Genomic DNA, 12093 nt, shown 5'->3' with positions numbered 1-12093 from the left:
TAAGTTTATCCTTAGACGTTTTATGAATAAAATCATAGATTCAATCTTAAGAATTTCGAGGTGGGTTCCTGCATAGCCTTAAGATCTTGGTTTAAGACTTAAGTAGAATGACTCTTCAGAAAAGCTGAAACATAACTTTCCAGACAAATTATTGATTTTGCCCTGGTCAGGGCAGGCAGTGTTGATGATCTTCACCAGATAAGACACAACGAAAGTAAATATAGAACCAGAAAGAGTACATTTGGGTTACACAAACTAGAAAATGAGATATAACTTTTTGGTTAAGAACTCACAGATAGTGAATGAATTTATATCCTCCACTGTCTCAGTTTTTGGGTTTAAAAAAAATCATAAAATAGATACATTTGCTTGGACTAATACAAGATATAGTTAAACATTGTTTTATTAAGTCTGTTGTAGTTGAGTTAGATCTTCCTTAAATTCAGCATTAGGATTTTAGGCAAAATTTCAACCGAGTCAGTGTAAACTCTTATGGATTTTACTTTGATTATTCTAGATCTTTTCTCCTCAGGAATTCTCCTACCATGACCATTTATTTATTTATTTATTTATTGAATCAATATACTAGTGTCTATAGCTACAATTTGATAATGTGCAGTCGAAATTGGAAAAGGAATACGTCAAGACTGTATATTGTCACCCTGCTTATTTAACTTATATGCAGAGTACATCATGAGAAATGCCGGGCTGGAGGAAGCACAAGCTGGAATCAAAATTGCTGAGAGAAATATCAATAACCTCAGACATGCAGATGACACCACACTTATGGTAGAAAGTGAAGAAGAACTAGAGAGCCTCTTGATGAAAGTGAAAGAGGAGAGTGAAAAAGTTGGCTTAAAACTCAACATTCAGAAAACTAAGATCATGGCATCTGGTCCCATCACTTCATGGCAAATAGATGGGGAAACAGTGAAAACAGTGACAGACTTTATTTTGGGGGGCTCCAAAATCACTGCACATGGTGACTGCGGCCATAAAATTAAAAGACACTTGCTCCTTGGAAGAAAAGTTATGACCAACTTAGGCAGCATATTAAAAAGCAGAGACCTTACTTTGCCAACAAAAGTCCGTCTAGTCAAGGCTATGGTTTTTCCAGCGGTCATGTATGGATGTGAGAGTTGGACTGTGAAGAAAGCTGAGCGCAGAAGAATTGATGCTTTTGAACTGTGGTGTTGGAGAAGACTCTTTAGAGTCCCTTGGACTGCAGGAAGATCCAACCAGTCCATCCTAAAAGAAATCAGTCCTGAATATTCATTGGAAGGAACTACTGAAGCTGAAACTCCAATACTTTGGCCACCTGATGCAAAAAACTAACTCACTTAAAAAGACCCTGATGCTGGGAAAGATTGAAGGTGGTAGGAGAAGGGGACAACAGAGGATGAGATGGTTGGATGATATCACCAACTCAATGGACATGCATTTGAGTAAACTCCGGGAGTTGGTGATCGACTGGGAAGCCTGGCATGCTGCAGTTCATGGTGTCGCAAAGAGTCAAACACGACTGAGCGACTGAACTGAACTGACTGAGAGTAAGGAATGATCCAGAATTTGTGAAGTTTGAAGCTTATGTAATTTTTTTTTAAATGAAAATAAATAAATGGGCTTCCCTGATAGTTCAGTTGGTAAGAGTGCGCCTGCAATGCAGGAGACCCTGGTTCAATTCCTGCGTTGGGAAGATCCCCTGGAGAAGGGATAGGCTACCCACTCCAGTATTCTTGTGCTTCCCTTGTGGCTCAGCTAGTAAAGAATCTGCCTGCAATGCAGGAGACCTGGGTTTGATCCCTGGCTGGAGAAGTGAGAGACTACCTACTCCAGTATTCTGGCCCTGGAGAATTCCATGGGCTGTATAGTCCATAGGATCTCAAAGAGCAACTGAACTAACTAAACTGTAGAATTTTCTTCAGCTCCTGATACTAATTTGTCTGTGGTGCCTTTATTCTAGCTGTTCTTTTTCAAAAAAGATTCCTAACATAAAATTTTTAGGAAAGTGCTATAGAGAAGAAATGAGTGTTATATGACAATAGTCTCAAAATAACAGTTATAGGTTGGTAAATAGAAACGGACTTAATATTGTTAGAAATTCTCTCTGCATGAATAGTGTTAGTACTCTGAGCAACCTGGTTTACTTCCGTAGTGGGATTAATAGTAAAAGTAGTGGTACCTGTTATGGATAAGAAAATGATATTATTGTTCATTTATGTTTACAGCTGGTTCTCAGAATTATCTGTTGAGTGGTAATCTTTCCCTCTAAGTGGCATCACTAAGAAGATTTTACATAATTGTCCTTTTTTAAAACTGAAGATTTATTGACATAAAATATTATATTAGTTTCAAGTGGACAACATGGTGATTTGATATTTTTATATATTACATAATGATCACTACAATAAGTCTGCTTACATCTGTTACCATACAGAGTTATTATGATATTATTGACTATATTTCCTTTGCTGTACATTATATTTCTCTGACCTGTATATTTTATAACTGGAAGTTTGTACCTCGTTGTTGTTTAGTTGCCCAGTCATATCCGATTCTTTGTGACCCCCTGGACTACAGCATGCCAGGCCTCCTTGTCCCTCACCATCTCCTAAAGTTTGCCCAAGTTCATATCCATTACATTGGTGATGTCATCCAACCTTCTCATCCTCTGACGCCCTCTTCTCCTGCCCTCAGTCTTTCCCAGCATCAGGGACTTTTGTACCTCTTAATCTTACCTGTTTTAGCCATCACTCCTTCCCTTTAGCAGTCACTACTTCATTCTCAGTATCTATGATGTTCTGTTTTGTTATATTTGTTTTGTTTTACTTTTTTAAAAAAATTTTTTTTATTGAAGGATAATTGCTTTACAAAATTTCGTTGTTTTCTGCCAAACCTCAAAATGAATCAGCCATGGGTATACATATATCCCCTCCCTTTTGAACCTCTCTCCCACCTCCCTCCCCACCCCACACCTCTAGGTTGAAACAGAGCCCCTGTTTTAGTTTCCTGATCCATACAGCAAATTCCCATTCACTATTTTACATATGGTAATATAAGTTTCCATGCTACTCTTTCCATACATCTCACCCTCTCCTCCCCTCTCCCCATGTCCATGAGTCTATTCTCTGTCTGTTTCTCCATTGCTGCCCTGTAAATAAATTCGTCAGTACCATTTTTCTACATTACATATATATGTGTTAGAATACAATATTTATCTTTCTCTTTCTGACTTACTTCACTCTGTGTAATAGGTTCTAGATTCATCCACCTCATTAGAAGTGACTCAAATGCATTCCTTTTTGTGGCTGAGTAATATTCCATTATGTATATGTACCACAACTTCTTTATCCATTCATCTGTCGATGGACATCTAGGTTGCTTCCATGTTCCAGCTATTGTAAATAGTGCTGCAGTGAACAATGGGATACATGTGTCTTTTTCCATTTTGGTTTCCTCAGGGTATATGCCTAGGGGTGGGATTGCTGGGTCCTATGGTGGTTTTTATTCCTAGTTTTTTAGGGAATCTCCATACCATCCTCCATAGCTGGTCCAGCCTCTGGCTGATCTCCAAAATTCCTTGCCCCAGCCATTTAAGAGATAACTACTCTGAATAACCTTGGAGAAGAACAGGCCCCCTTAAGACAGTAACTTTCCACATACATGCCTATATATACTTATTCTTCCTGGATAAGTGCAGCAACTCACTAATCTGACTGCTGCCCCTTCTCGCTTCATTAAAGGTGATTTGTTCCTGTAAAGTGCCAGTCTCGTTCTTTTTCTGAACCTCGCCTTCTCTAACTCCCTTACCTTACAGGGATCGTTTCCCAGCATGACTGGATATGTGGCTTAGGGGCTTCTCGGGCTGGTTCTGACCTGGCAGTGGGCAGGGCTAGGTCCTGGAGCAGCTGGCTGGATAGCCTGGTCAGGGAGTTTCCTGGGGTTGGTAATGGCTTAGAAGCCTGGTGGGCAGGCTATGCCCTGGAACCAATACATGAGAGGGAGGCATCCAAAATGGTGCTGTCCAGCACCAGAGCTTCTGCAGTAGAAGTAGATCCCAAATGCAGCTGCTGCCAGCGTCAGTGTTCCCAGGGTGAGACCCAACTTCCTACCGCCTCTCCAGCGGCTCTGCCAAGATTGGCAAGTAAGTCTGACTAGGCTCCTTTCAAATTATTGTCTTTGTGGTGAGTCTCAGAGCATGTGAGGTTTTTGTGGGCGCCCTGAAAGAGCAGAGTATCTATTTCCTTTAACCTCCCTGCTATCTAGTATACAAACACTGCAGGCCTTCAAAGCCAGACATTCTGGAGGCTCTTTTCCCAGTACAGGACCCTTGAGCCAGACAGTCTTATGTGGGGCTCAGACTATTTGCTTCTTGGGGAAAATATTCTGCAATTATTATCCTTCCTTTTGTGAATTGCCTCCCTGAAGTGTGGATCTTCACCCTACCGTGTCTCTAGCTTCCTTTTTTATATCTGGAGTTGTGAAAATATTTTCTATTAGTCTTCAGGTGGTTCTCAAAGATACTTGCTCTTTCAGTGGTTGTAATTTTGGTATGCCCTTGGGAGAAGGAGAGCTCAGGGCTTTTCTATCATGCCATTTTGGTCACAACCCTAATTGTCCTGTTTCTTAACCAATTGATACACTGGATCATCTAGCAGCCCTTCTACTTATAATTTCTCTAAGCCTAAGCATAGAGAACTGAAAACCTTTTAATACTGTTTTTCACTTGAGGAACAAGATGTTTTTGTGGAGAACTTAAGTTTGTTTTCATTCTATCTTGTTACTTACTGGAGATTTTTTAAAATACTAAGCTATAGGTTACAGATAGTCTAAACTGGCTTTGACTCATTCCAGCTTGGGACTTCCCTGGTGTCTCAGCAGTAAACAACCCACCTGCAATAGAAGATATGGCAAAAGCCACAAGTTCGATTGCTGGGTCAGGAAGATCCCCTGGAGAAAGAAATGGCAACCCACTCGAGTATTCTTGCCTGGAAAATCCCATGACAGCCCATGGAGTCTCAAAAGAGTCAGACAAAACTTGTTGGCTAAACAACAACAGCATTCCAGCTTATTTTAAATATTTTAAAATGAGCCTTCATTAACTTAAGCTATTACTTCTTTTTTTTTAATTTTATTTTATTTTTAAACTTTACATAATTGTATTAGTTTTGCCAAATATCAAAATGAATCCGCCTTCTTAAAACATACTCAGATCTAGTTTTAAGCTCTCCTGTTAATCTTGATGATTTTTACTACTTTAATTTTTTGTCCAAGTTATTCTTAAAAGGAAAGGCTTCATGAATGTCCTTGTATAGAGCATTTCCTAGTCCTTTTGCCATTTAGGGGCATTTTAGAAATTATGCATAAATGAATTATTTAAATCCTATCTTGATCTTTGCCCATCCAGTTTTTCCACAACAATTAAGTGAATCATTTGGTCTAGAACAGGTAGAGTCTAACAAAAATCTTGAATTCTGAAGCAGATTTCTCTTTTCATGATGATTAAGAAAACCCTTAATTATTAACTTCTGCTCATGTCTAAACTATAGTTTCATTCAACACTGATATTCTGCCTTGTGGATATTATGAAATATGATTCTTTCTTTCTTGAGAAAAAAGTGAGAAAGGGTAGCTTTCTTAGGGTATAGGGGAATAAGAAGAAATACAAAGGGTGGAATTAGATTGAAGATAAATTTATGTCGAGAAAAAGATTGCTTTAGTCTTGAAAAAATGTGAGGTAGCTACTGCTTCCTTCTCCTGAGAAAGAACCTTCTATCATTGACTTCACCAACAAGTGATCTGAAATTGGAAAATGATGGTAAAAGTAGCTGTCTAGTAAGTTCAATATAGGCAATATATATATGGACTGGGCTTCCCTGATAGCTCAGTTGGTAAAAAATCCACCTGCAATGCAGGAGACCCTGGTTCGATTCCTGGGTCAGGAAGATCCACTGGAGAAGGGATAGGCTACCCACTCCAGTATTCTTGGGCTTCCCTTGTGGCTCAGCTGGTAAAGAATCCACTTGCAATGCAGGAGACCTGGGTTCGATCCCTGGGTTGGGAAGATCCCCTGGAGAAGGGAAAGGCTACCCACTCCAGTATTCCAGCCTGGAGTATTCCACAGACTATGTAGTTCATGGGGTCCCAAAGAGTCAGACACGACTGAGTGACTTTCACTTTCACTTCACATATATGGACTGAGGTATAAGATGTAATGCTGTGTTTAAAAAAAAAAAAAATGGCATTTCCTGCTGTGAAAAAGTTATACTCAGTAGAAGCAGTAGAGTGAGGGAACTATTGTGAATTATGCAATATTCTGTGTACCAGACATGCTCCTAAACCCAGAAAATATCTTATCATATTTAATAATCAAAGTAATCATGAGAAATACACAGATCATTCCTCCCCTTTCCCATTTTATACTTTGGACAATAAAGATTTTGAGAATCTAAGTGGTTTTATCGAGGTTACAAACCAACAGCATATGAAGCCAGAATTTTAATATGACTTCAAAAGTATACAAGTAAGTATAGAGAACAGAATTAAAGAGCCATAAAAATGAAACATCTTGGGTGTTAACCACTTACTGAAATGGGAAACCACTTCAGTATTCTTGCCTTGAGAACCCCATGAACAGTAGGAACAGGCAAAAAGATAGGATACTGAAAGATGAACTCCCCAGGTCAGTAGATGCCCAATATGCTCCTGGAGGAGAGTGGTAACTCCAGAAAGAATGTAACTCCAGAAAGAATGAAGAGACGGAGCCAAAGCGAAAACAACACCCAGTTTTTGATGTGGCTGGTGATGGAAGTAAAGTCCAATGCTGTAAAGAACAATATTGCATAGGAACCTGGAATGTTAGGTCCATGAATCAAGGCAAATTGGAAGTGGTCAAACAGGAGATGGCAAGAGTGAACATTGACATTGTAGGAATCAGCGAACTAAGATGGACTGGAATGGGTGAATTTAACTCAGATGACCATTATATGTACTACTGTGGGCAAGAATCCCTTAGAAGAAATGGAGTAGCCCTCATAGTCAACAAGTGTCCAAAATACAGTACTTGGGTGCAATCTCAAAAATGACAGAATGATTTCTATTCGTTTCCAAGGCAAACCATTCAATATCACAGTACTCCAAGTCTGTGCCCCAACCAGTAATGCTGAAGAAGGCAAAGTTGAATGGTTCTATGAAGACCTACAAAACCTTCTAGAACTAACGCCCAAATAAGATGTCCTTTTCATCATAGGGGACTGGAATGCAAAAGTAGGAAGTCAAGAGATACCTGAAGTAACAGGCAAATTTGTCCTTTGAGTACAAAATGAAGCAGGACAAAGGCTAACAGAGTTTTGCCAAGAGAACACACTGGTCATAGCAAACACCCTCTTCCAACAACACAAGAGATGACTCTACATATGGACATTACCAGATGGTTAAAACCAAAATCAGATTGATTATATTCTTTGCAGTCAAAGATGGAGAAGCTCTATACAGTCAGCAAAAACAAGACCAGGAGTTGACTGTGGCTCAGATCATGAACTCCTTATTGCCAAATTCAGACTGAAATTGAAGAAAGTAGGGAAAAATCACTAGACCATTCAGGTATGACCTGAATAAAATCCCTTATGATTATACAGTGAAACTGACAAATAGATTCAAGGGGTTGGATCTGATAGACAGAGTGCCTCAAGAACTATGGATGGAGGTTTGTGACATTGTACAGGAGGCAGGGATCAAGACCATCCCCAAGAAAAAGAAATGCAAAAAGGCAAAATAGCTGTCTGAAGAAGTCTTATAAATGGCTGAGAAAAGAAGAGAAGCTAAAGGCAAAGCAGAAAAGAAAAGATATACCCATTTGAATGCAGAGTTCCAAAGAATAGCAAGGAGAGATAAGACAGCCTTCCTCAGTGATCAGTGCAAAGAAATAGAGGAAAACAATAGAATGGGAAAGACTAGAGATCTTGTCAAGAAAATTAGAGATACCAAGGGAACATTTCATGCAAAGATGGGCACAATAAAGGACAGAAATGGTAGGGACCTAACAGAAGCAGAAGATATTAAGAAGAGGTGGCAAGAATACACAGAAGAACTGTACAAGAAATATCTTCATGACCCAGATAATCACAATTGTGTGATCACTCACACTCACCAGAGCCAGACATCCTGGAATGTGAAGTCAAGTGGGCCTTAGGAAGCATCACTACGAACAAAGCTAGGGGAAATCATGGAATTCCTGCTGAGCTATTTCAAATCCTAAAAGGTGATGCTGTGAAAGTGCTGCACTCAATATGCCAGCAAATTTGGAAAATTCAGCATTGGCCATAGGACTGGAAAAGGTCAGTTTTCATTCCAATCCCAAAGAAAGGCAATGCCAAAGAATGTTCAAACTACCACACAATTGCACTCATCTCAAAAGGCTAGCAAAATAATGCTCAAAATTCTCCAAGCCAGGCTTCAACAGTACATGAACCATGAACTTCCAGATGTTCAAGCTGGATTTAGAAAAGGCAGAGGAACCAGAGATCAAATTTCTAACATCCATTGGATCATCAAGAAAGCAAGAGAGTTCCAGAAAAGCATCTACTTCTGCTTTATTGAGTATGCCAAAGCTTTTGACTGTGTGGCTCACAATAAACTGGAAAATTCTTCAAGAGATGGGAATACCAGACCACCTTACCTGCCTCCTGAGAAATCTGTATGCAGGTCAGGAAGCAACAGTTAGTACCAGACGTGGGGAAATGGACTCGTTCCAAATCAGGAAAGGAGTATGTCAAGGCTGTGTATTGTCACCCTGCTTATATAACTTATATGCAGAGTACATCATGAAAAATGCCACACTGGATGAAGCACAAGCTGAAATCAAGCTACCAGGAGAAATATCAATAACCTCAGATACACAGATTATACCACCCCTATGGCAGAAAGCAAAGAGGAGCTAAAGAGCCTCTTGTTGAAAGTGAAAGAGGAGAGTGAAAAAGTTGGCTTAAAATTCAACATTCAACAAAAGAAGATCATGGCATCCAGCCCCATCACTTCATGGCAAATAGATGGGGAACCAATGGAAACAGTGAGAGACTTTATTTTTGGGGGCTCCAAAATCACTCCAGATGGTGACTGCAGCCATAAAATTAAAAGACGCTTGCTCCTTGGAAGAAAAGTTATGACCAACCTAGACAGCATATTAAAAAGCAGAGACATTACTTTGCCAACAAAGGTCCACCTAGTCAAGGCTATGATTTTTCCAATAGTCATGTATGGATGTGAGTATTGGACTATAAATAAAGCTGAGCACTGAAGAATTGATGCTTTTGAATTGTGGTGTTGGAGAAGACTCTTGAGTCCCTTGGGCTGCAAGGAGATCCAACCAGTCTATCCTAAAGGAAATAAGTCCTGAATATTCATTGGAAGGACTGATGCTGAAGCTAAAACTCCAATACTTAGGCCACCTGATGAGAAGAACTGACTCATTGAAAAAGACCCTGATGCTGACCAAGATTGAAGGCAGGAGGAGAAGGGGACAACAGAGAATGAGATGGTTGAATGGCATCACTGATTCAATGGGTATGAGTTTGAGCAAGCTCCACGAGTTGGTGATGAACAGGGAAGCATGGTGTGCTGCAGTCCATGGGGTCTCAAAGAGTTGGACACGACTGAGTGACTGAACTGAACTGAACTGAAAAATGAACCATTGGAGTTTAATGCCACCAAAGTCTCTTTAGTTCAGAATTATTTAAGGAAGTCTTCATGAAGAAGGTAGCATTTGAACTAAGCTTTGCAAATAGAAGAAAGGATTTTAACAGGTTAGTATGGCAAGAAAGATCCCTTGAAGGAGGAAATGGCAACCCACTCCAATATTTTTGCCAGGAAAATCCAAAGGACAGAAGACCCTGGAGGACTGTGTTACAATCCATGGAGTTGCAAAGAGTTAGACACGACTAAACACATACACAGACAGCAAAGAAGGCAAGTAAGTGATAGAGCTGGGATTGAGTCCAATTCAGCTTGAAACTGAAGTCCTTTTTTTTACACTACACATAACTAGAACAGTGAGAGAAAATGTGGGAAACCAGTAAAACTAAAACTGAATTATATTACCTTGAGTTTAAAAAAAAGGTTGAAAAGGAAGCTCAGGAGGAAAATAGGAAGGTCCTTCAGTTCAAATACAGCAGATTCTGTTACAGAATAAATCATTGAAAATACCATCACTACCTATGGAGATTACATTTCATTTCTCCTCTTGGCTACTCTTACCTCTGGACAGTATTTCAGAAGATTTGGTGGGCTGAATAGTAGTGGACCAACACGAAGGTAGGGCTTGGTGTGGGGCTAAAAGCATGAGAATTGGAAAATACTTTTGATAGCAGCTAATGTTTTCTCTGATATACTTATTTTTAGATCAAACCATTTTTTGGTATGAAACCTCTATCAGAGGCTGATAGGGAAAGAGCGAGAAATCAGAAGATTCCAAAACTAAGTGAATTATTGGAAATTGCACGGAAGGCAAAAAAAAAGGTGATATTTGATCTTTATACTCCTCCACGATCCCATCCTTCCAGATCATCGTATATCCGCCTTGTAGTAAGCGTGATCCTTGACTCTAAGATTGAGCAACATCTGGTACGTCTATCTCAGTATTTATGGTAGAGGTTGGGAAGTGGGTAGCATAGCATTTGAACCTGAACTACCTTGTAATCTTCCCCGGAATGGTTCTACTCCCTGTAGAAAATGGAGTTGGCTGCTTATATAGCTACTGGGTTGGCCAGAAATTCCTTCAGTTTTTAAGTAAAAATAAAAGACACATTTTATTTTTACCAAGAGGTTTATTGAGCAACATATCCACTGTTTTGTTTCACTACAAAAGAGCTAAAGGTGCATGCTCAGTCGTGTCCGACTCTTCGCCACTCCATGGACTATGACCCGCTGGGTTCTTCTGTCCGTGGAATTTTCCAGGCAAGAGTACTAGAGTGGGTTGCCATTTCCTACTCCAAGGGATCTTCCCAACCAAGAGATCAAACCTGTGTCTCTTGCATCTCCTGCATTGGCAGGTGGTTTCTTTACCACTGTGCCACCTGGGAGGCCTTATCTTTTGCCACTTTTCAAGCAACTTCATAATTTAATCTTCCAAAAATTTCTTATCTTTTGGGGCAGAACTGTTCCAGGTACCATTTACAGCATTCCAGGGAATAGAAATTTTTTCCATTAAGAGAATTTTGTAAATACCAAAATAAATGGAAATCCAAAGATGCAATGTCTGGTAATACAGCAGATGAATCAGAACTTCCCAGCTAAGCTGTAACAGTTTTTGCCTGGTCATCAAAGAAACATGAGATTTTGCATTATTCTGATGAAAGATTATTCATTTTCTTCTGACTAATTCTGGTTGCCTGTTGTTGAGTGCTGCTTTCAGTTGGTCTAATTGGGAGCAGTACTTGCAGAATTAATCATTTGGTTCTGGAAGGAGCTCATAATAGAGAACCCCCGTGCCCCCTCCCAATCCCACCAGACACATCATCACCTTCTTTGAATGCAGACTGGCCTTTGGTGTGCTTAGTGATAATTCATTTTGCTTGCCCCATAGTATCTTCAATTCCACATTATTGTACAGTATCCAGTTATCATCACCTGTCACAACATGTTTTAAAAACAACATTTTCATTATGTTTCAGTAGAAAATCGCTTGCAAAAATACCTTCAAGAAGGTTTTTTTTTCCCTTAATTTATGTGGAACCCAAACATCAAAGCAATTAACATAACCATGGTGGTGCAAATGATTTTCAACACTTGATTTGGATATTTTGAGTATGTTGGCTATTCCCATGTGGTATAACATTGATTGTTCTCAATTAATACCTCAATTTGATCACTATCAGCTTCAACTGGTCTTTATGACCATGGAGCATCATCCAGCGAGAAATCTCCAGCATGAAACTTCACAAACCACTTTTGACATGTTCCATCAGTTACAGCACCTTCTCCATACACTGCACAAATCTTTTTTTTTTTTTTTTTTTTGCATTTCAGTTGTGTTTTTACTTTTCTTGAAAAAATAAAGCCTAATATGTCAAAAATGTGATTTTTTTCTTTCTTCTTCAA

General features: G+C 39.4%; 1 protein-coding gene across 8 annotated transcripts in view; it reads left to right on the top strand.

The window, feature by feature from the left end:
• Positions 1-12093, top strand: part of LOC786996 (glycerophosphodiester phosphodiesterase domain-containing protein 4) — a 138271-nt gene that overhangs the window by 91078 nt on the left and 35100 nt on the right. For 7 of the 8 annotated variants that reach the window (XM_059875143.1, XM_059875141.1, XM_059875142.1 and 4 more), the window contains one exon: positions 10396-10617. The exons of the other annotated variant lie outside the window; for it this stretch is intronic. In XM_059875143.1, coding sequence (XP_059731126.1) covers positions 10396-10617 — 222 coding nt within the window. The remainder of the gene's footprint in view (positions 1-10395; positions 10618-12093) is intronic. 8 annotated transcript variants of the gene reach the window in all.

The sequence above is a fragment of the Bos taurus genome, chromosome 15 (assembly GCF_002263795.3).
Source record: "Bos taurus isolate L1 Dominette 01449 registration number 42190680 breed Hereford chromosome 15, ARS-UCD2.0, whole genome shotgun sequence".
Classification (NCBI taxonomy): Eukaryota; Metazoa; Chordata; class Mammalia; order Artiodactyla; family Bovidae; genus Bos; species Bos taurus.
The sequence above is the reverse complement of the archived record's forward strand: the minus strand, read 5'-3'. Positions and strand labels throughout refer to the sequence as shown.